Consider the following 21748-nt stretch of genomic DNA (forward strand, 5'->3'; position numbering starts at 1 on the left):
AAAGATTTTATTTATTTATTTGACAGAGAGAGATCACAAGTAGGCAGAGAGGCAGGCAGAGAGAGAAAGGGGAGGAAGCAGGCTCCCTGCTGAGCAGAGAGCCCGATGCGGGCCTCGATCCTAGGACCCTGGGACCATGACCTGAGCTGAAGGCAGAGGCTTTAACCCACTGAGCCACCCAGGCGCCCAACACAATCAAGTCTTATGTGCACAAACACAGCTGGGAATGTGGGATGAAAAGTCACTCAACTCCAAAGGTCTTGATAATAGCTCTTCGAATGTGTTTTTGTTTTCGTTTTGTTGGTAAATTGCTCATCACTGTCCTATATATTCCTCTAGGAGGAAGTTAAAAACATTAAAATCTTGATTTGGCAGAAAAGCCAAATATCATGCCTTAGTACTCTAGAATAGTTGGTATTTACCATTTTACCAGCTGGCTCTTCCAGAAAGAGCTCAAGTTCAGAATGTGCTGACACCTATTGGTAGACTAAAAAACATGTCCTTCTCACTATAGGGCTTGCCCAGAAAAAAACTCTCAAGAGTAGGTGCTTCTTGAACAGAGAAATCTAAAATTACATTTTGGGAAGGGAATTCCCCACCCATTTTTACATCCCCTTTCTGAAGACGGGTTAGAGTTCAGGTTCAAATTCTGGGTCCACTACTTACTAGCTGTGTGATCTGAAACAAGTTAACTCTGAGGTTCGGTTGTCTCCTCTAAAAAAATAATTAAAAAAATATATATATACATATATGAAACAGCTATCTCATGGATCTCACGGCATAGTTAGCAGTAAATAAATGAACAGCGCTTTCCAGCCTCCATTAACTAATCTTATGAAAATATAACTGCAACACTTAGGTGGTTTACAAATTACAATAATTTAAAATAATCCAAAAGTTGTCTGGATTAGAGCAGGACTACCAATCATACGGTAAGCACTCAAGTGTGTGTTAAAGTGGTAACTGTGGTGAGTGTAATGGTGTTAGGAGTCTTGTTAAAGAAACGCCTGAATTATGTAATCTGTTTTTTCAATTTTCTGCACAAAAATCCCAAAGAAGGGCAGCTAGGTTAGATAATGCCTTCCACATGACCTAGAGGTAGGTAAAGGGGAAGAAAGCTCTTGCGGAACTGGGTGTTCACCTTCCTGACACACAAAACACCTTGAGAAAATCCAGGGAGTAAAGTTGTGTCAGCCACCGCGAGACCAGGTGGAAGCCCGAGGGCAAGAGGGCAGCGGTCGGTGTGTAGTGCACTGAAATTTGACGCCGCTGAAACAGGACTCTCCGATCCACCTGAAATGTGATTCCGGGCGAGGCACTTACCCTCAGCGCTCCCAGGGAAGTGCGAGGCGGCCGAGCCCACTAACCAACGCAATTTACGCCCGAATGCATCAGTAAGGTTCTTTGCAATCACCTGGTGAAGTGCGCGCTAGACCAACATAAAACGGTCAACGCGGGAGTAGCTAGTCCGGTTCTCGAAAGCACTCCGCTGGAGGCCCGGCCCACAGAGGGAAAAGGGAGGGGAAGCCGGCGAAGTGCAGCCGCAGGCCCGGTCGCCGCCCCGGAACGGCGCCGCCGCCTGGGGAGGGGTGGGGAACGGCTGGCGTCGAGTCGAGACTCCCTCGGGCCGCGCCGTCCCGCTCTACCAGCCCCGGGAAAATACCGAACCTAGGAGCCTGGAACCAGCTCCAGAGGCCACCGCCGCTGCGCTCCACAGCCCCCTGCGCTCCACACCCGGACGCCTCCCCCCGACACCCATTCAACCGACCGCTGGCAGCAGTGGCCTTAAAGCCGGCGCCGCCTGACGACAGGCTGACGTCATACGTGACGCTGCGGCGGGCGGGAGCGGGGACGGCTCAGGAGGGCGTTTCCGGAGCACGCGCCCGGCGAGGGCCGCTGACGTCCGGCTCAGGTGCGCGCGCTTGCCCGCCCGCCCGAGCGCCGCCCAGGTGGCGGCCCGCAGCGCCAGGTGGCGGCCGGCAGCGGTGAGGGGCGACCCGCGGCGCGGGTGGGGGCAGCGCGGAGGTTGTGCCGGCTTGCACTCACGTGACGGGCGGGGAGGTTGGGGTGTGGGCGGCGGGGAGAGCCGGGTGGGCCCGACCCCACCCCTCGCGGGCCTGCCCGTCGCTGCGCAGGACCTTCCCTCGGGCTGGGGCCGGACCCGCCCCGCCACTTACCCCTCCAGCCTGGTGCTTCGCGGCGGTCGCTTCGACCGCAGGAGCTGACCGGGTTGTCTCCTCCGCAGGGCCGCGGCGAGAGGGTGAGAGTCCGCGCCTCCGAGGGAGCCGCCCCCGCCTCGGCCCGCGCCCTGCGGGGCCCCACCGCACCCGAGGGGATGGAGAGCTGGCCCCGAGGCCCCAGCTCGGCCCGCGATCCCACGCTGGCCGGCCCTCGCTAGCTGCTCGAATTGTGCGTTTTACCCACCACCTTAGGCCTTGTCTCCTGAGTCTGTGGCGTTTGCGGTTTGAAAGAAATGGAAGAAAAGGAGCGATGTGACCAATTCCGTTCTGTCCTCCTGCATTGAGGCCTGGTTGGCATTTGCAGAGAGGAAAATACGGCAAGAAAATTGTGGGTTTTGTTTTGTTTTGTTTTTTAAAGGGGAAAGTGGGAGAGGGGAAACAAGGTCTTAGATCCTCTATGATTTTTTAAAAATTCTGCACTTTGACAGTGGTGGCGAAATAACACTAATCCAAAAGTGATCTTTTCTTTTGATGGAGGTGGATTTTTGTTTTTCCTTTTGATTCCAACCTTTCCCTCCGTGACAAAGCATAAATCATGGACACCAGAAAATAAGGTGGACCTCAGGAATCCTGAAAAGACTGAGAAGCTTACATTCTTCCTCTGGAGGGAAGGGTGGGGTGTTTTTAGCCCTCTCTGGAACCTAAAACGAAAACATGAGTTGCGTGCCATGGAAAGGAGACAAGGCCAAATCTGAATCTTTGGAGCTGCCCCAGGCAGCACCCCCACAAATCTACCATGAGAAACAGCGCAGGGAGCTTTGTGCCCTGCATGCCCTCAATAACGTCTTCCAGGACAGCAATGCCTTCACCCGGGAAACGCTGCAAGAGATTTTCCAGAGGTAGGGGACCCCTTCTCCTTGGCGTTTTTACACTTCTTGCTATTTCTGAATTTCTGTGGGTGGGGCAATGTCTCGGCTACATAAACCTTCAAACCAACAGGTAATATTAGCTAGATGTTGTTAGCAGGTGTAAGGGACACAGAGATGGGGAAAATAGTCACTCTCGATCGCTTACACAGGCAAGGCACAGAGCTAAATCCCTCAGTTGTGTCATCTTGTGTAATCCCCTCAGGGATCCCATGGAATATGTGCTGTGTCCATTTCATGGACTTAGGGCTCAGAGAAGTGCAGTGATTTGTCTGAGGTAACATGACAAGAGATGGAGCAGAATTTGAATTCAGGTTTGTATCTGTGTTGTTGACCACTATGCTGTAATGACTCTCAAGTCCTGCCCCCAAGAGGTTAGTTACAGTGTGGAAGGGGGAGGGGGTCTGTACACACTGTCACCTCTCATCAGAGGTGGAATGCTGTGGGTTTTATAAAGGAAGGTGCTCAGCTATACACAGTGATCAGTTTTTCTATGAGATTCTGTGGTGGCCTTGGTGCTTTTCCTGGGTTGCTTCGTATAGCCCTCCCCAGCAGATATTTTACTGATAGAGCAATAGGCAGAAAAGTCAGATAGTTTGTCCAAATGGCTTCTAAGTAGCAAAACTGTGATTTGAAGCCGACTCTCTAGATCTCTTTCCCTTTCTGCTTCGTTCTCGGTGGCCTTTTTTACCCATTTTGTTAAATGCTGCCTGACAGGTTAATAGAAATTCATCTTTTTCTCTCTCTACTTTGATGTTCTAGAATTCTTTTTTTTTTTTAAGATTTTATTTTATTTATTCATTTGAGAGATCACAAGCAGGCAGAGAGGCAGGCAGAGAGAGAGGGGGAAGCAGGCTCCCCGCTGAGCAGAGAGCCTGATTTGGGGCTCTATCCCAGGACCCCGGGATCATGACCTGAGCCGAAGGCAGAGGCTTTAATCCACTGAGCCACCCAGGTGCCCCTAAAATTCTTTTATCAAAGGGTTTGAGAATTAGTTCTGTGGTGCCTGCTCTGCTACCTCCTGAGTATTGGAAAGGCACGTCAAGCAATAGTATCATCAGTACCCTTTCCCCCTGCTCGCAGGTCAGGCCTGGGTCTAAAGATATGGACTATGATTATAAGCTGTTTGTGGATAATTGCTGTTTGTGGATAACTCTTTCAGTTGTGTTTTCCCTGAATGAAAGAATGCTGAATATTTGCTAAACACTCACATGGAACCAGGTTCTATTCCTGGCTACTAAAACTAGCAAATTGGTACTACACTCCCCAATTTGCTATCAGCACAAGGTAAAGATCCATCTTTCAAAGTAATAGCAGACCGGTACTTAAGAAAAGGTACTCATTTTCCATTCCAGAGGCGGAATTCTGTATAGAGCATTTTGTATGGAAAGATTTGGTATGGATAAATAGAAACAAAGATGCATGAAAGGGATCAGAGGAGAGAGGAAAGGGAGAAAAGGTGAGGAAGAGAAGATGGAATTTTATAAACAAACATTTACTAGCAGCCTGCCGCATGCCAAGCACTGCTAGGCACCATAGAGGAAAGCTGAACAGGACTCAGCTGCTAAGTACATCCCAGAGCTCTACATTGACCAGACCTTGAGAATGAATTTGAGTGAAGTTAGAACCCCGGAGTTGAGAGCTGTTTGAAAGGGAAAAGATGATCTCTTTGGATCTTAATGGAAAGAATAGTAATGTTGGCAGGTTAAACCAGATAATTTAAAATTCCCAGATACAAGGTTTTATGCTCTTTTGAAGATGGGGCTGATAATGGGAGAAGTGGGAGAAAAATGTTGACAAATGCTGTAGAGAGGACGTTCATCCGAGCAGTTGGATTTTAGCCAGATAAAAACAGAGAAATACAAAAGCAGGGTGGAGTTTCAGTACCGTTGTGGATATGAGATGACTCATGTTTGGAACAGAAATGAGTAGGGACTGAGGAAAAACTAAAGCCAGTGGCCCAGCAGCATGGGGATGGGGAAGAGAGGAGTCAAGGTGTTAGAGTCAGTCCAGGATTTGAACATAGTGGTCACAACCACAGTGATGGCAGAAGAGGTCACTGGTTTGAAAAGGATCAGTTTTCAATATGGGAAATTCTAGAAAAGCTCAGAAACTGGGCGGGCATCATCGTGCGGCTATACAGATGGATGTGTTGATCTCGTACATCTCATCCTGTATGTGCCTGTGCTTTGAGAAAGGAAGGATGTAGAAGTCAAATGATGTAGTAGCAGTTTAGCTGAGTTGTTTGCAAAATCCTCAGCCTCAAGCCATTTTCACTAGATTCATCTCAGTTGTTTAGAGATTAAACGTTCTTGCAGTTAGGTATGCCTTCTCCCTCCCCACCGCCAAAAATGCTGTTAAAATCTAAATAGATGAAAACAAGGTTGGTCCCCCTGGAAAAGTCTAATGCAAGCTAAAGGGACAAGAGATTTTAGATATTAGTGAACAACCAGCATCCTTCTACCATGGAGATGTCCAGCCTCCCCATTAAAAGGTCCCCGAGCATGTGGAAGGAGCCACATTCAAAGGTGCGGTGGTGGTAAATGGCTAAAAGGTGTAGAGTGTTTGCCTCTAGAGATTTAAATTCTTTTGTCCACGGGCTGGGCAAACACATCATTATTGCCAACACGTACAGAGTGCATTGATGTGCTGGACCCTGTAATCTGCGCTTTATGTATTTAATAATTTAAAGACACATGGTGAAGTTCTGAGACCTACTTTCTAAGGTCACATTTCTTTTTTTTTTTTTTTAAAGACTTTTTATTTATTTATTTGACAGAGAGAGATCACAAGTAGGCAGAGAGGCAGGCAGAGAGAGAGGAGGAAGCAGGCTCCCTGCTGAGCAGAGAGCCCGATTAAGGTCACATTTCTTGAGACCTGATCAAAAGGAAAATAATAATTAGGAGAGGAAAAGAATCTTGATGAATGTCTCCACATCTCCTTTTTGTTAAAATCTGAAACCCTCACCATAGCCAGACACGGGAATAACCACGAGGAAGGACCAGGAACTCAGCTGAGGGTGTAGGCATTAGTGAGACCTGGCCTGGAGCCCATCTTCTCACTTGGAGATCACTTCAAATCCCATGGCTCCAGCCTGTGGCTGTGACGACAGAAGTGAGAGACTTGCTTTCTAGTCCAGAACTTCCTTCCAAATCATGACGACTATCCTGAAAGGGAGTTTGCCAAGGAGTCTCAAGAAAATCACGAATGCCATGGAGGTCAGTGGGACCAGGTTGTCGAACTTGCTGGGAGACAATTGAGTGTATAGGTGGAGCACAGCTCTGGCACTCACCAGCTGCATAGGGCTGTGCAAGTCACTGTAGCCACACTGTGCCTCAGCTTCCTTATTAACCCAGTGAAGTTACGTTCTGTCTTAAGACTGCTGGAAGGATTAAGAGATAAAGCTCTTGGGACGCCTGGGTGGCTCAGTTGGTTAAGCAGCTGCCTTCGGCTCAGGTCATGATCCCAGCATCCTGGGATCGAGTCCCACATCGGGCTCCTTGCTCAGCGGGAGCCTGCTTCTCCATCTGCCTCTGCCTGCCACTCTGTCTGCCTGTGCTCACTCTGACAAATAAATAAAATCTTAAAAAAAAAAAAAGAGAGATAAAGCTCTTAAGAGTAGCTGACACAGTGGGCACTTGGTTATAGCTCAGTAGAAGTGAGGACTGCTACGATGGCACACTGGGTGGACCCCACTGGCTCGAATGCCCGCTCTAGGAATGAGATGGAGGCCATTCTCCGCATTCCCTAGAGTGATGTCATCTAGGCCAACACATGTTTATTCAGTTGCCAGTGCTCTGCTGTGAGGGCTAAGAGAGGAGAAGAGCTGTCCCCTGTGCTTCGGGGATTTGCTCTCTGGTCGGACATGTGTAAGAGAACGGAATTCTTTAATGGTCGTGTAAGGTGGGGATTATCCCCATCGTTGCAGATAAACCAGCAGGCACGAGCATTAAATCTCACAGGTAGTATTGGTGCTGCTTGCTAGGGTAATGTGTGGTCCTCCCCATCTCCCTGTATTTTCTACACAGAAGCCAGGAAGGATTCCATGGAAGAGGTAGGATGTAACATTGACCTTGAAGAAGCTTTCCCATTTGGCTTGGAACAGGAAACAGGATGAAAGAACACAGGCCGCGTGGTCATGGTGTCTGAAGTGCACTAAAAGCCCAAGGAGAGGGGAACGCAGGCCCGGGAGGGCAGGGAGGGTGGGAGGTAGCCAGTGGGCATCTAGCTGCTGCAGCAGTTCCTGCGTGAGAGAGTGAAATGGTGACTTGGGGAACGTGGCAGGAACGTATAGGTGACTTGGTGGAAGGGGAGTTTCGGAACAAGGAGATCAATTTAGCAACCTGTTTCAGAAGCTCAGATAAGGAGCAAGGAAGCTCCAGTTTGGGGAGAGTGAATGGGAATAGAACAGAGAGGGTTGGAATCTGAGATAGAAAACGTGGGACATTGGAGCGCCTGGGTGGCTCAGTGGGTTAAGCCTCTGCCTTCGGCTCAGGTCATGGTCTCAGGGTCCTGGGATTGAGTCCTGCATCAGGCTTTCTGCTCAGCAAGGAGCCTGCTTCCCCCTCCCCTTCTGCCTGCCTCTCTGCCTACTTGTGATCTCTCTGTGTTAAATAAATAAATAAAATCTTTAAAAATAAATAAATAAAACCTATGAAATGGGGGCACCTGGGTGGCTCAGAGATTTAAGCATCTGCCTTCAGCTAACGCTGATCCCAGGGTCCTGGGATTGAGTCCTGCATCAAGCTCTTTGCTCAGCAGTGAGCCTGCTTCTTCCTCTACCTGCTGCTCCCCTGCTTGTCCGTTCTCTCTCTGTGACAAATAAATCTTTAAAAAATATCTCTAAGCCTATAAAATAGAAATAATTTACAGCTTCATAGGTTTATTTTGGAAATTAAATGAGATACACATAAAAGTATCTTGCATTGGACATGGCATGGAATTTTTCAATAAATGGTGGTTATTGTTACAGTAAAATGCAATTTGGTTGCAGAGTGAAGTTTAGTGTCCTCTGATCCCCTTCTTTGCTAGCTCTGGAGACAAGCACACAAGCTCTTTTTAAGGGTCTGCTACCAGTGTTTACAAAGAAAGAGATAGGGTAGCAGAGTAAACATGGCAAACATGTCAGTAAACATTCCCCGCTTTTTTTAAAAAAAGATTTTATTTATTTATTTGACAGAGAGAGAGAGAGAGAGATCACAAGCAGGCAGAGACGCAGGCTGATGGAGAGGGGGAAGTAGGCTCTGTGCTGAGCAGAGAGCCCGATGCGAGGCTCGATCCCAGGACCCTGGTATCATGACCTGAGCTGAAGGCAGAGGCTTAACCCACTGAGCTACCCAGGCACCCTCAGTAAACATTTCTTAAGCACCTCCTGTGTGCCAGGCTCTCTTTGGGTCCTGGTGATAGAGTCCCAAGAGGATACCCAAGGCCCCTGCTGTCATTCTAGTGTGTGAAACAGATGTGTCTGGTAGTAACGAGGGCTGTAAATAAAGCAGGTGGAATAAAATACGGTGCCTGGAAGAAACTGAAGATCAGGTGGTCAAAAAAAGCTTCTAAGGCACTAACATTTGAGACTCAAATAATAAAGGAGCGAACCAAGTGAGATCTGGCACAAAGAACATTCCACATGGCTGAAATAGTGTGTGCAAAGGTCTTCAGGTGAGAAGGGTTTTTTGTTTTTTTTTTTTAAGATTTTATTTATTTTCTTTGGCAGAGAGAGAGAGAGAGACAAGAGCTAGAGAGTACAAGTGGAGGGAATGGTAGAGGGAGAAGGAGAAACAGGCTCTGCGCTGAGCAGGGAGCCCAACGTGGGGCTCAATAGTAGGACCCTGGGATCATGACCTGAGCCAAAGGCAGAGACTTTTTTTTTTTTTTTTTTTTTCATTTGAGCCACCCAGGGGTGCCAAGAAGGAGTTTTGTGTGTTTAAGTCATAGGGAGCAGGTGTGTGTGTTAAAAGAGGTGGGGATGAGGTCAGCAGTGTTCTGAGGGCCTTGCAGGGAGAGGAAGTAACCTAGACTATTTAAGTGCTTTGGGAGCCATTGGAGGGTTTAAGCAGTGGAAGGAAATGTTTTATGTTTGAAAAATAACAATATGCTTGCCGTGTATCGAGAAGTTTAAAAAAAAAGAAACTTTTTGTAAGATTTCTTGAGCGTTTAGAGTTGACCTAGTCATGATTCTTTTCTAGAAATGGCTTTTTTTTTTTTTTAAAAATTTTTTTTTTTTATTTGACGGACAAATCCCAAGTAGGCAAAAAGGCGGGCGGGGCGGGGTGGGGGGGGGGCGGGCGGGGGGGGTTGCCCGACCCAGAGCGCGGGGGGGGGGCGGCGGGGGCGGGGAAGCAGGCTCCCCGCCGAGCAGAGAGCTCTATTCGGGGCTCGATCCCAGGACCCTGGGATCATGACCAGAGCCAAAGGCAGAGGCTTTAACCCCCTGAGCTACCCAGGTGCCTCTAGAGATGGCTCTTAACAGCCTCCTGGACTTTTATTCCTGAGAAACTCACCCCATTTCCCTTCTTCCCCTTCACACCAAGGTGAAAGCAATCTACCCCTTCCTTCAAGATGGCCTTTCCTCAGTCCTAGGTGACAAGCCTGTAAAAGCAAAATCACAGGACCAGAAACGCCTTTAGAGCTGCTGCCCTTGCCTTGACTTGAAGGCTAATAAGGCCTGGCCGAAAATGACTTACAGGCCAGTGGGCAAGTTTACTTTTGTTTGGTACATTCTTTTTTTTTTTTTCCCCCAGTTAATTCTTTGTGTTTTAATTGTCTTTATTTTTTTAATCAAGCATTTTATACACATGTATGTTTGAAATACTTTAGGTGGCTCATACATTCCAGTTTAATATAGGCCTTACAGCTGCCTACTGCTTTAAATTTGGCCCCAGTTCATACATTTATGTTACCTGCCTGAGCCTCTGCATGCCTTGGAGTATTTAAGGATTAATGATTACCAACTGTGCCAGCATTAAATAGAAAACATCTAAACTGTAAAAAAAAGGAGAGAGTCCAAGATGGTGGAGGAGTAGGAGACCTTAGTCTCATCTGGTCCCAGGAATTCAGCTAGACCGCTGTCAAACCATTCTGAACGCCTGCAGACTCAACCAAAGATCTAAGAAGAGTAGCTGTAACTCTACAAGTAGAAAAGTGACCGCCTTCTGCAAGTTAAGAGATGCAGAGAAGTGAATCCGGGACAATACATGGGAGCATAAACCATGGGGGGAGGGAGCCTCTGTAAGCTGGCCCAGGAGAGTGATATGGCAGCAGAGCATAGAATCAGAACTTTAAGTCTGCTCCGGTGAGGGATGTCGCTGCCTGAAAGATGCTTGTGTGGCAAGGTGAGCCGGAATCCTAGCTGGGACAGTGTGGTCTGAGGGGTCCCAGGAAGACCGGAGGTGCTTGAGTGCCGCAGAGCTGGGCATTGGGGTGGGGAAGCTGGCTGCAATTAGTGAGCCCAGGATTGCCCTAAACCACGAACCGCAGCACAGTCAGCTGACCGCTCTCCAAGCAGGGGCCCAGCGAGCGGCAGAACCGAGACAAGACCCCCCTCCTTCCTCCCCAGGGGAGGAGCGGTGCAGGTGTGCACCACAAGAGTCTGCAGGGTTTGAAGACTCAAAAACGGGTCGTGTACCTGAGACAGAGACTCCTGGTCACAAACTGGGTGAGCATGGAGCGCAGACAGAGACCAGAGAGACTGCTTTTCCTTGAGGACTCACTGAGGAGTGAGGCCCCGAGCTCTCAACACCAGGGTCTCTCAACACCAGGGTCGAGAGATTAGGAGGGCACCATTTTCATTCTCAGTCTCTAAAGCTGCATGGAAAGCCTTCAGGGAACAAAAGACACTGAGAGCAATCCAGAGCCGCTTATTTAGCCTGGCCTTAGGCAAGGGTGTGGTGCATTTCCACCTGGGGCAAAGACACCTGAGAATCAATGCAACAGGACCCTCCCTGAAAAAATGAGCAAAAATGTCTGGCTAAGACCAAGTTTACTGATGACACAGAACTGCAAAATGCCAGGGCTAGGGGAAAATAGTATATAGAATTCATGGGTAGTTCTCAGGATTCTTCTGTCTTTCAATTTTAATTTTTTTTCTCTTTCCTTTTTCAGCCAGTTTGTTATTTTATCAGCTGTTTTTTTAAATTTTCATTTTTATGATTATTACATTCTGTTCTTTCATTGTATTTAACTTTATTTTTGTTTTTCTTTCTTTATAATTTTGGGATCTGGTTTTCTAACAAACAGAACAAAATAGACACAGGATCCCAAGTATTGCTCTGTTCAGTTCATCCGTCTGATTATATTCTCTTTCCTTTTTAATTTTAACTTTTTTTCTTCAGTTTTGGGTCTCCTGATTTGTTTAGTATCTGGTGTCATTGTTGCCATTTTAGTATTTTGTTCTCTTGTTCATCTGTTTTTTTCCTGGACAAAATGACAAAGAAGGAAAAACTCACCTCAGAAAGGAGAACAAGAGGCAATACTGACTCCCAGGGATCTAATCAGTGTGGATGTAAGATGTGGGAACTAGAGTTAGTAATGATTATAATAAAGAACTAGCTGGGCTTCGGAAAAAGCGTAGAAGACTCAAGCGAATCCCTTTCTGGAGAAATAAAAGAACTAAAATATAATCAAGTTGAAATAAAAAAGGCTGTTAATGAGATGCAGTCAAATGTGGAGGCTCCAACTGCTAGGATAAATGAGGCAGAAGAGAAAATTAGAGATATAAAAGACAAAATGATGGAGAATAAAGAAGCTGAGAAATACATAAACAACTACTAGATCACAAAGGGAGAATTTGAGAGATAAGTGATACCATAAAGCAAAACGGTATTAGAATAATTGGGATCCCAGAAGAAGGTAGGGTGGAAAGTATACTGGAGTAAATTATGCTGGAGAACTTCCCTAATCTGGGGAAGGAAACAGACATTCAAGTCCAGGAGGCACAGAGAACCCCCCTTCAAAATCAGGAAAAATACATCAGCACCCCAACATAATGAAACTTGAAAATCTCAGAGACGGAGAAAATCCTGAAAGCAGCTTGGGACAAGAGGTCTGTAACCTGCAAGGATACAAACATTAGACTGGCAGCAGGCCTAGCCACAGAGACCTGGCAGGCCAGAGAGTACTGGCATAATATATTCATGGTGCTAAATGAGAAAAATATGCAGCCGAGAATACTTTTTCTGGGTAGGCTGTTATTCAAAATAGGAGGAGAGAGAAAAAGTTTCCAGGACAAACAAATTAAAAGAATTTGTGATCACTAAACCAGCCCTGCAAGAAATATTAAAGGGGATCCCTTAAGTGAAGAGAGAGCCCAAAAGTAAAGTAGACCAGAAAGGAACAGAGACAATATACAGAAACAGTGACTTTACAGGTAATATAAAGGCACTGAATTCATATCTTTCAGCAGTTACTCTGAATGTAAATGAGCCAAATGCTCCAATCAAAAGACACAGGAGGGGCGCCTGGGTGGCTTAGTGGGTTAAAGCCTCTGCCTTCGGCTCAGGTCATGATCCCAGGATCCTAGGATCAAGCCCTGCATTGGGCTCTCTGCTCGGTGGGAAGCCTGCTCCCCCCCCACCCGCCTCTCTGCCTACTTGTGATCTCTGTCTGTCAAATAAATAAATAAAATCTTAAAAAAAAAAAAGACACAGGATATCAGATTAGATTAAAAAAAAGCAAGACTCATCAATATGCCGCTGTCTTAAAGAGACTCGCTTTAGACGCACACACACCTACAGATTGAAAGTGAGGGGTAGAAAACCATTTATCATGCTAATAAAGCTGGGGTGGCAATCCTTACATCAGACATAGACTGTAATAAAAGATGAGGAGGACACTACATCATAATAAAAGGGTCTGTCCAGCAAGAAGTTCTAACAATTGTAAATATTTATGCCCCTAACATGGGAGCAGCCTGTTACATAAACCAATTAATAACAAAATTAAAGCAACACATTGATAATAATACAGTAATAGTAGGAGACTCTAACACTCTGCTTGCTGCAATAGACAGATCATATAAGCAGAAGATCAACAAGGAAACAACGGCTTTGAATGACACACTGGACCAGATGGACTTCACAGATATATTCAGAACATTCCATTCTAAAGCAGTAGAACACACATTCTTCTCATGTGTACATGGGACGTTCTTCAGAGTAGATCATATACTGGGTCACAAATCGGGTCTCAACTGGTACCAAAAGATTGGGATCATTCCCAGCATATTTTTGGACAACAGTGCTTTGAAACTGGAACTCAAACACAAGAGAAAATTTGGAAGAATTCAAATGTATGAAGGCTAAAGAGCATCCTACCAAAGAATGAATGGGTCAACCAGGAAATTAAAGAAGAATTTTAAAAATTCATGGAAATAAATGAAAATGAAAATAAATGTTGGGGATGCAACAAAGGCAGTCCTAAGAGGGAAGTATATAGCAACACAAGCCTTTCTCAAGGAACAAGAAAGGTCTCAAATACACAACCTAATCTTACACGTAAAGGAGCTGGAGAAAGAAGAGTATTAAAAAAAAAAAAAATAGCCTAAGCCCAGCAGGATAAGAGTATTGATAAAGATTAGAGCAGAAATCAGTGAAATAGAAAACAAAAGAACAGTAGAACAGATCAACAAAATAGGGGCTAGTTCTTTGAAAGAATAAGATTGATAGGCGTCTGTGTGGCTCAGTGGGTTAAGCTTCTGCCTTTGGCTCAGGTCATGATCTCAGGATCCTGGGATCAAGCTCTGCATCAGGCTCTCTGCTCAGCAGGGAGCCTGCTTCCCCCACCCTCTGCCTGCTGCTCTGCCTACTTGTGATCTCTCTCTCTCTCTCTCTCTGTGTTAAATAAATAAAATCTTAAAAAAAATAATAATAAGATTGATAAACCCCTGGCCAGACTTACAAAAAGAAAAGAGAAAGGACCCAAATAAAATCATGAGTGAAGGAGGAGAGCTTACAACCAACACTGAAGAAATACAAATAGTTATAAGAACATATCGTGAGCAATTATATGCCAACAAATTAGTCTGGAAGAAATGGATGCATTTGTAGAGATGTATAAGCTACCAAAACTGAAACAGGAAGAGGAAAACCTGAACAGACCCATAACCAGCAAGGAAATTGAAGCAGTACTCAGAAGTCTCCCAACACACAAGAGCCCAGGGCCAGATGGCTTCCCAGGGAAATTCTACCAGACATTTAAAGAAGAATCAATACCTGTTCTTCTGAAGCTGTTTCAAAAAATCAAAAGGGATCGGAGTTTCGTACGTAGCAGAGCAGCTCCCTCGCTGCAATCTATTGAAAGTCAGCCCTCGACACAAGGGTTTGTAAAAAATTTAAAAAAAAAAAAAAATTTTTTTTTAAATCAAAATGGAAGGAAAACTTCCAGACTCTCTTAAAAGGATTATTCACCACGAACAGGTGGGATTTATTCCTGGGCTGTAAGGTTGGTTCAACATCCACAAATCAATCAATGCAATAAACTACATAAACAAGAGAAAGAATAAGAATGAACCTTATGATCCTGTCACTAGATGCAGAAAAAGCATTTGACAAAGTTCAGCATCCTTTCTTGATTAAAACTCTTCAAGGTGTAGGGATAGAAGAGACATATCTCAATATCAATAAAAGCCATCTATGAAAAACCCATAGTGGGGGCACCTAGGTGGCTCAGTTGATTGGGTGGCTGCCTTCAGCTCAGGTCATGATCCCAGAGTCCCAGGATCAAGCCCCGCATCAGGCTCCTTGCTTGGCAGGGAGCCTGCTTCTGTCTCTGCCTCTACCTCTGCCTCTCTTCCTGCTTGTGCTCTTTCTATCTCTCTGTCAAATACGTAAATAAATAAAATCTTAAAAAAAAAAAAAAAGCCCATAGTGACTATCATTCTCAGTGGGGAAAAACTGAGAGCTTTCCCCTGAGGTCAGGAACACAGCAGGGATGTCTGCTGTCACCACTGCTGTTCGGCATAGTACTAGAAATCCTAGCCTCAGCAATCAGACAACAAAAAGAAATAAAAGACATCCAAATCAGCAAAGAAGAAGTCAAACTCTTTTTGCAGATGACATGATACTCTATGTGGAAAACCTAAAAGACTCAACCCCAAAATTGCTAGAACTCATACGGAAATTCAGTAAAGGAGCAGGATAGAAAATCAATGTACAGAAATAAGTTGTGTTTCTGTATACTAGTGAGCCAGAGGGAAGAGAAATTAAGAAGTCGATCCCATGTACAGTTGCACCCAAAACCATACGATACCTAGGAATAAACCTAACCAGATAGGCAAAGGAGTTGTACTCAGAAAACTATAGAACACTCATGAAAGAAATTGAGGAAGACACAAAGAAATGGAAAAACGTTCCATGCTCATGGATTGGAAGAACAAATATTGTTAAAATGTCTAATCTATCTAGAGAAATCTATACATTCAGTGCAATCTGTATTAATATACCGTCAACTTTTTTCACAGAGCTGAAAAAAGTAATTCTAAAAGTTGTATGGAACCAGGAAAGTCCCCAAATAGCCAAAGGAATATTGGAAAAGAAAACCAAAGCTGGTGGCATCACAATGCCAGACTTCAAGCTGTATTACAAAGCTATAATCAAGACAGTATGGTACTGGCCCGAAAACAGACACATAGATCAGTGGTACAGAATAGGGAACCCAGAAATGGACCCTTAACTCTATGGTCAACTAATCTTTGACAAAGCAGGAAAGAATGTCCAATGGAAAAAAGACAGTCTCTTCAACAAATGGTGTTGGGAAAACTGGACAGCCACATGCAGAAGAATGAACCTGGACCATTTCCTTACAGCATGCCAAAAATAGACTCAAATGGATGAAAGACCTAAATGTGAGGCAGGAATCCATCAAAATCCTAGAGAACACAGGAAGTAACCTCTTTGACCTTGGCTACAGCAACTTCTTGCTAGACATGTCTCCAAAGGCAAGAGAAACAAAGGCAAAAATGAATGACTAGGACTTCCATCAAGGTAAAAAGTTTTTTTTTTTTTAAAGATTTTATTTATTTGACAGAGATCACAAGTAGGCAGAGAGGCAGGCAGAGAGAGAAAGGAGGAAGCAGGCTCCCTGCTAAGCAGAGAGCCTGATGCGGGGCTCGATCCCAGGACCCTGAGATCATGACCTGAGCCGAAGGCAGAGGGCTTTAACCCACTGAGCCACCCAGGTGCCCCAGGGTAAAAAGCTTTTGCACAGTAAAGGAAACAGTAGATAAAACAAAAAGACAACCCACAGAATGGGAGAAGATAATTGCAAATATCTAATATCCAGTATCTATAAAGAAGTCATCAAACTCAACACCCAAAGAACAAATGACCCAATCAAGAAATGGGTAGAAGATATGAACAGACATTTCTCCAACGACTTACAAATGGTCAGCAGACACATGAAAAAATGCTCAACATCACTCGGCATCAGGGAAATACAATCAAAACCACAGTGAGATACTACCTCACACCAGTCAAAATGGTTATAATTAACAAGTCAGGAAACGACGGGTGTTGGCAAGGATGCAGAGAGAGGGGAACCCTCCTACACTGCTGGTGGGAATGCAAGCTGGTGCAGCCACTCCAGAAAACAATATGGAGGTTCCTCAAAAAATTGAAAATAGAACTACCCCAGAACCTAGCAATTGAACTACTGAGTGTTGTGATGCGAAGGGGCACCTGTACCCCAATGTTAATGGCAATGTCTACAAGATGTAGCAGTAATGTCTACAAGAGCCAAACCATGGAAAGAGCTCAGATATCCATCGACAGATGAATGGATAAAGATGTGGTGTGTATATAGAATGGAATACAACTCAGCCATCAAAAAAATCTTGCCATTTGCAATGATATGGATGGAACTAGAAGGTATTATGTTAAGCAAAATAAGTCAAGCAGAGAAAGACAGTTATATGATCTCAGTTATATGTGGGATTTAAGAAACAAAACAGAAGATCATAGGGGAAGAGAAGAAATACTAAAACAAGATGAAATCAAAGGGAGACAAACCATAAGAGGCTCTTGATGAATGGAAGTGGACTGAGGGTTGCTGGAGGGAAGAGGGGTGGGGAGATGTGGTAACTGGGTGATGGGCATTAAGGGAGGGTATGTGATGTAATGAGCACTGGGTATTATATAAGACTGATGAATCACTGAACTCTACCTCTGAAACTAATAATGTTGTATGTTAATTAATTGAATTTAAATTCAAAAAATTTAAAAACCTGTAAAAGAAAAGAGTAGCAACAAATACTACCCATGCAAATGAAAATATCAGTTACTATTTTCTAACGATAAAATGGCCATACTAAGGCAGGAAGATCAGCAAGGAGGAAGACTGCAGAAGTAGGTAGGCTGGGAGTTTCATAAATGAGACCTCTTGTGGAACATGGTTTGGGTCCATCGACTTTCTGAATGACGGCTCGTAGGCCCCACCGCTACTGAGTTAAATGTTTTGCATAAAAAGAAGGGTAATCTCTAGGACAGTAGGAGCCCAGACTATAATACTTGGGTAAAAAAGTGGTTACCTTGTACTGAATGGGGGACAGAAGCTTCCAGGGGCGGTGGTGGATGGTGCCGTGGAGTGCCGAGCAGGAGGGGTTGGACAACCCACACATCTTAGCCCTCCTCCTTTCACATTTGTAGGTTGTCTCCAAACACCATGGTGACCCCCCACAAGAAGAGCATGCTGGGAAATGGGAACTACGATGTGAATGTCATTATGGCAGCACTTCAAACCAAAGGCTATGAAGCTGTCTGGTGGGACAAACGCAGGTAATCTGAACCAGGCTCGCCTTGATGAGAACTGGCACTCCGGCGTGAGTGGGGAGGTGCTTCTGACGGGAACCTCGGGGAACTGACACCGTTTCTCTCCTGCAGGGATGTCAGTGCCATTGCTCTCACGAATGTCATGGGCTTCATCATGAACCTGCCCTCCAGCCTGTGTTGGGGTCCACTGAAGTTGCCTCTCCAAAGGCAGCACTGGATCTGTGTCCGAGAGGTGGGCGGTGCCTACTACAACCTCGACTCCAAACTGAAGATGCCCGAGTGGATTGGAGGCGAGAGCGAGCTCAGGTAGCTGTTGTGAGTGGGCTGGACTCCTTCCTTTGCTGTGTTGGGGAAGTTGAGCCCGTCTTTGGTTATTTGACAAAGGAGACGAAATCCTAGCTCCTTGGATCCTCTCCCCACCCTGCTTAGAATCAGGGTCTCAGAGTTGAAAGACCTGTATGTTTGATGGCTCGTGAGGGTGTGAAGTCCCTTTGGTAGAGACGTTCCAGCAGCCAGAACGCTGGCTTCTGGTCTGGTGGGACTGGCATCGGAACATTGTCTACGCTTGGACAACCGGGTCGGTCTAGCTGCCACTTGAGAAGAAGGCAGACAGACATTTAGACCAGAGAGGGCTAAATTTCCCTGAGACCAAAGAAGCAGCTTTTTATTTATCTATCTATCTATCTATTTATTTATTTATTTATTTATTAAACAATGAGGAGTCCCTTGATTACTTTGGGGCAGCTCTGTTCCTCACAGAAGAGATGCTGGTGGCAGTTATATGAGGATGAGTGGAAATTCAGGGTGGAAATGAGCTGGGCAGCTTGAAGGGGGAGCCACATGTGGAATCCTGTAAGAACAGATCCCTCCAAGAGGGTCGGAGGACTGCCAAGGGCATAAATGAGGTCACTGGGGAGCACGTGGCCCCAAGACTGGAATGTGCAGTTTTACCAGCATTTCATTTTCTCTCTCATCTACCTTTGTTCCTGTAGGAAATTTCTCAAACATCACTTGCGAGGAAAGAACTGTGAACTCCTGCTGGTGGTGCCAGAAGAGGTGGAGGCCCGTCAGAGTTGGAGGGCCGACGTGTAACGCAGTGCTACCCAACCTTCCCTCACCTCGGCCCCCCAAGTCCTCTGTCATGTGCTGTGGCCTCTGCAGTGGGTCTGCCCTTGCCACTTCCCCAAACATCTCACTGGGTTCCCCCTCAGATTTGACAGTGCTGTAGGACAGACAGACGTGTGGGCTGTAACGAGAACCACCACCCAGCATGACATGGGACAGGAAGGTAGGAGCTCTGTGGGCTTAGGGTGACCTGTGGAAGACCCTTGTTTTATTTGAGAGAGGAGAAAGGTGGGTCCTAGCTTATCTTCGCCATTCCTGCGAGAACTTGACAGAGGCTCTGCTGGAGTGCACTGCTGCTGTGACACCTGAGATGCTGCCTCCACTTCCCCTTTCCTGATCTGGAGACACAGTACGTGCGAAGCCCATGTGACTAGCTGGACGGACCCAGAGCATGAGGGCCTCTCAGGAAACCATCTCTAAAACCCCAGCAGTGGTACAGCATGCCATCTCCATCCCTTAAGGCCACCCATTACCCCCATTTTTGAGGGTGGTTCCTGGCCGTCCTTCAAGTTTTCTAATGAAACATTCTCTAGTATTCCATGTCGGGTGGTTGAATCCTGCGGCATCCTGGTGTGACAGGGTGAGCTAGATACCGAAGAGGCCGTGGTAGAAGGCGGACTGGGGCAGGCACAGAGGGCCTGTTGCCTCCCTCCAGCATTGTCCCTGCCACTTCACTACATTGATTTCGGACGCTCTGGGGCACAAGACAGGCCAGAGGGCAGGGTTCCCAGTTGACACACTCTGGCAAAATCAGGAAACGCCTAAGTCTGTTCTCGATATCCACTTCCACTAGTTTGAGAAACAGTGGAGTGAGGAAAGTATTACGAAAATAAGCTCCTGAGAGATTAAGAGCAGCTAGAATTGGCAGAAGCCTAGGCCCCAAGTCACTGTGGTGACAAGAATCAGAACCCTCAAGTTGGGTGTTTACACGCATTACGTATGGCACCTGGATTCGTCATCTTTCTTTAGTTTCCTTTACAAATCAGCGAGAATCCATCCACCCCCTACCTCTTTAAATAGTTGTAGCCCACTTTTCTCCTGTAACTTTGGAAAACAAGAGAAGGGGAGGGGAAGTATCCCACCACATTGGGTGTCACCAGGGTGGTTGTGGTTGCCTCAAGGCAGGTGGGCAGGCAGAGACGGCCTGTCTGCCCCTTTCACATGGGTGGTCTTGGCGGGTCTGAGAGCTGCCCCCACTGGCCAGACATCTCTCCAGCAGCAAAGCCAGCCTGGGGCTTGCATGTCAAGCCTGAGCAAGCTTAACAGGACGAAGCTGAGGCTTTTTCCCCACTGTGACTGGAGTGCATGTTTACACCAGCACTTTTTCTGCACATGTATCTTCAATCCAACGAGGCCGTTTTTTATGCTGAGTAACCGAGGCCACCAAGCGGCTTTTGCATCACACCTTCTCGGCAACTGGCTGCAGTCTCTTCTGCACCGTTTTCCATACCAGACCTGCTTGGCACCACAGGGAGCTCCTTACCCTTGCACAATGACATTCCAACCACCACCAGCCAGAAGTTATAGCCAACCTGATTGTCACAAGCAGGACCTTGGGTCCATGGGCACTGTCAGTGATAGTAAGCCATTTCCTGGGAGGAGGGGGAAACTCCTCTCCACCCATCTGCTTGGGCCTGTGCAAATGGCACTTCAGAGGAGTCCCTGTGCACTTGGGAGTCCATGAGCCAACGGGATATGCAAAGACGCTTAAACATTTCAGGGCTGGTTTCTCTGTTCATATCCAATTTTGGTGCTTAGGAACAGGGACCCATGCTGATGCCCAAGGGCAAAAAGCCCACTTCAAGGAAGGGGGCAGGCCTGACCCTGATGCCCAATAAGGGGCAACCCTAGGCTTTTTGTTTTTCTTGCTTTTATTCCTTTTTTTGTTGGCCTTGTGCTGGGTTTGTTTACAAAAGATGTATTTTGTTTAACCAAATATTAAAAATGGAAAACTCCGTACATAAATCTCATCTGTCTGCCTGAATTCTGTAATTATGTATGTGGAGGGAAAAAAAGTAAACTTTAGTATGATGATGCGTAGAAGAAAAACTCACTACCATCATAAGCCATCTTTTAGAGCTGTACTGTGCTTTGGTTAAATCTCTCGCTTCAAAAACCCAGACAAGATACTCACCTAGCAGGATTTGGTTCAAAAGCCTGAGGCATTTTTCAGTTTACAAAAACTAGACTCAACAATCTGAGGAATCCCAATTTAAGTACAAGTTTTCTTTATCAGCACTGACAAGTGACCAGTGTTTTTCTCTGGTTAACAAGGTAAAGAGCACACAGCAGAGGGCCTGCTGAGTTTGAATTCAGATCCCGCATTTCCTAGGCAGTCTGGCAGATTACTTAACCTTTCTGTGACTGTTTGCTCCTCTGTAAAATAGGAATAGTACTATCCCCTAAACTGTACAGTAATATTCTGATAAATACAAAAGGCTCAGTACTGTTAAGAGCACAGTGCTAATAGAAATTTTTGTTAAATGGAGAAACTGCAAAGTTCAAAGACAGGGCTACAGTTGGATTCATGATCAGTTCAGTGCAGCAATTATTTAAAAAAAAAAAAAAAAAAAACCTATTTGCTACTCTTCCCTCCCTAGACCACAAATCAGTACTATGTCATTCCCTATAAATCCTTTATGACTGTGTCTCTGTAGACTGTACAAGTACATGGACCCAGTCCCTTGTGGATCTGAAAATCATGGCCTGAATTAGGACAGAGATTACTATTAAAAGGTTCTTGGCCAGAAATGAAACC

At 45.8% G+C, this 21748-nt stretch overlaps 1 protein-coding gene across 1 annotated transcript; it reads left to right on the top strand.

The window, feature by feature from the left end:
* The first annotated feature begins 2144 nt into the window (after window positions 1-2144).
* LOC111157681 (Josephin domain containing 1) lies at window positions 2145-20960 on the top strand. The gene is made up of 4 exons (XM_022519302.1): window positions 2145-3079; window positions 17743-17871; window positions 17977-18171; window positions 18858-20960. Exons 1-4 carry the CDS (start codon window positions 2895-2897, stop codon window positions 18955-18957), a joined length of 609 nt encoding a protein of 202 aa, XP_022375010.1. The 5' UTR covers window positions 2145-2894; the 3' UTR covers window positions 18958-20960.
* Window positions 20961-21748: the final 788 nt, after the last annotated feature.

Source organism: Enhydra lutris, unplaced genomic scaffold (genome assembly GCF_002288905.1).
Source record: "Enhydra lutris kenyoni isolate GAN:26980312 unplaced genomic scaffold, ASM228890v2 scaffoldscaffold55, whole genome shotgun sequence".
NCBI classification, from domain to species: domain Eukaryota; kingdom Metazoa; phylum Chordata; class Mammalia; order Carnivora; family Mustelidae; genus Enhydra; species Enhydra lutris.

Bases quoted from the DNA above. Each gene is read 5' to 3' on its own strand.
- LOC111157681 (XM_022519302.1), top strand. From the start codon at position 2,895: ATGAGTTGCGTGCCATGGAAAGGAGACAAGGCCAAATCTGAATCTTTG. The intron at 3,080-17,742 runs GTAGGGGACCCC...TCACATTTGTAG, and splicing joins CTGCAAGAGATTTTCCAGAG to GTTGTCTCCAAACACCATGG. The intron at 18,172-18,857 runs GTAGCTGTTGTG...TTGTTCCTGTAG, and splicing joins GGAGGCGAGAGCGAGCTCAG to GAAATTTCTCAAACATCACT.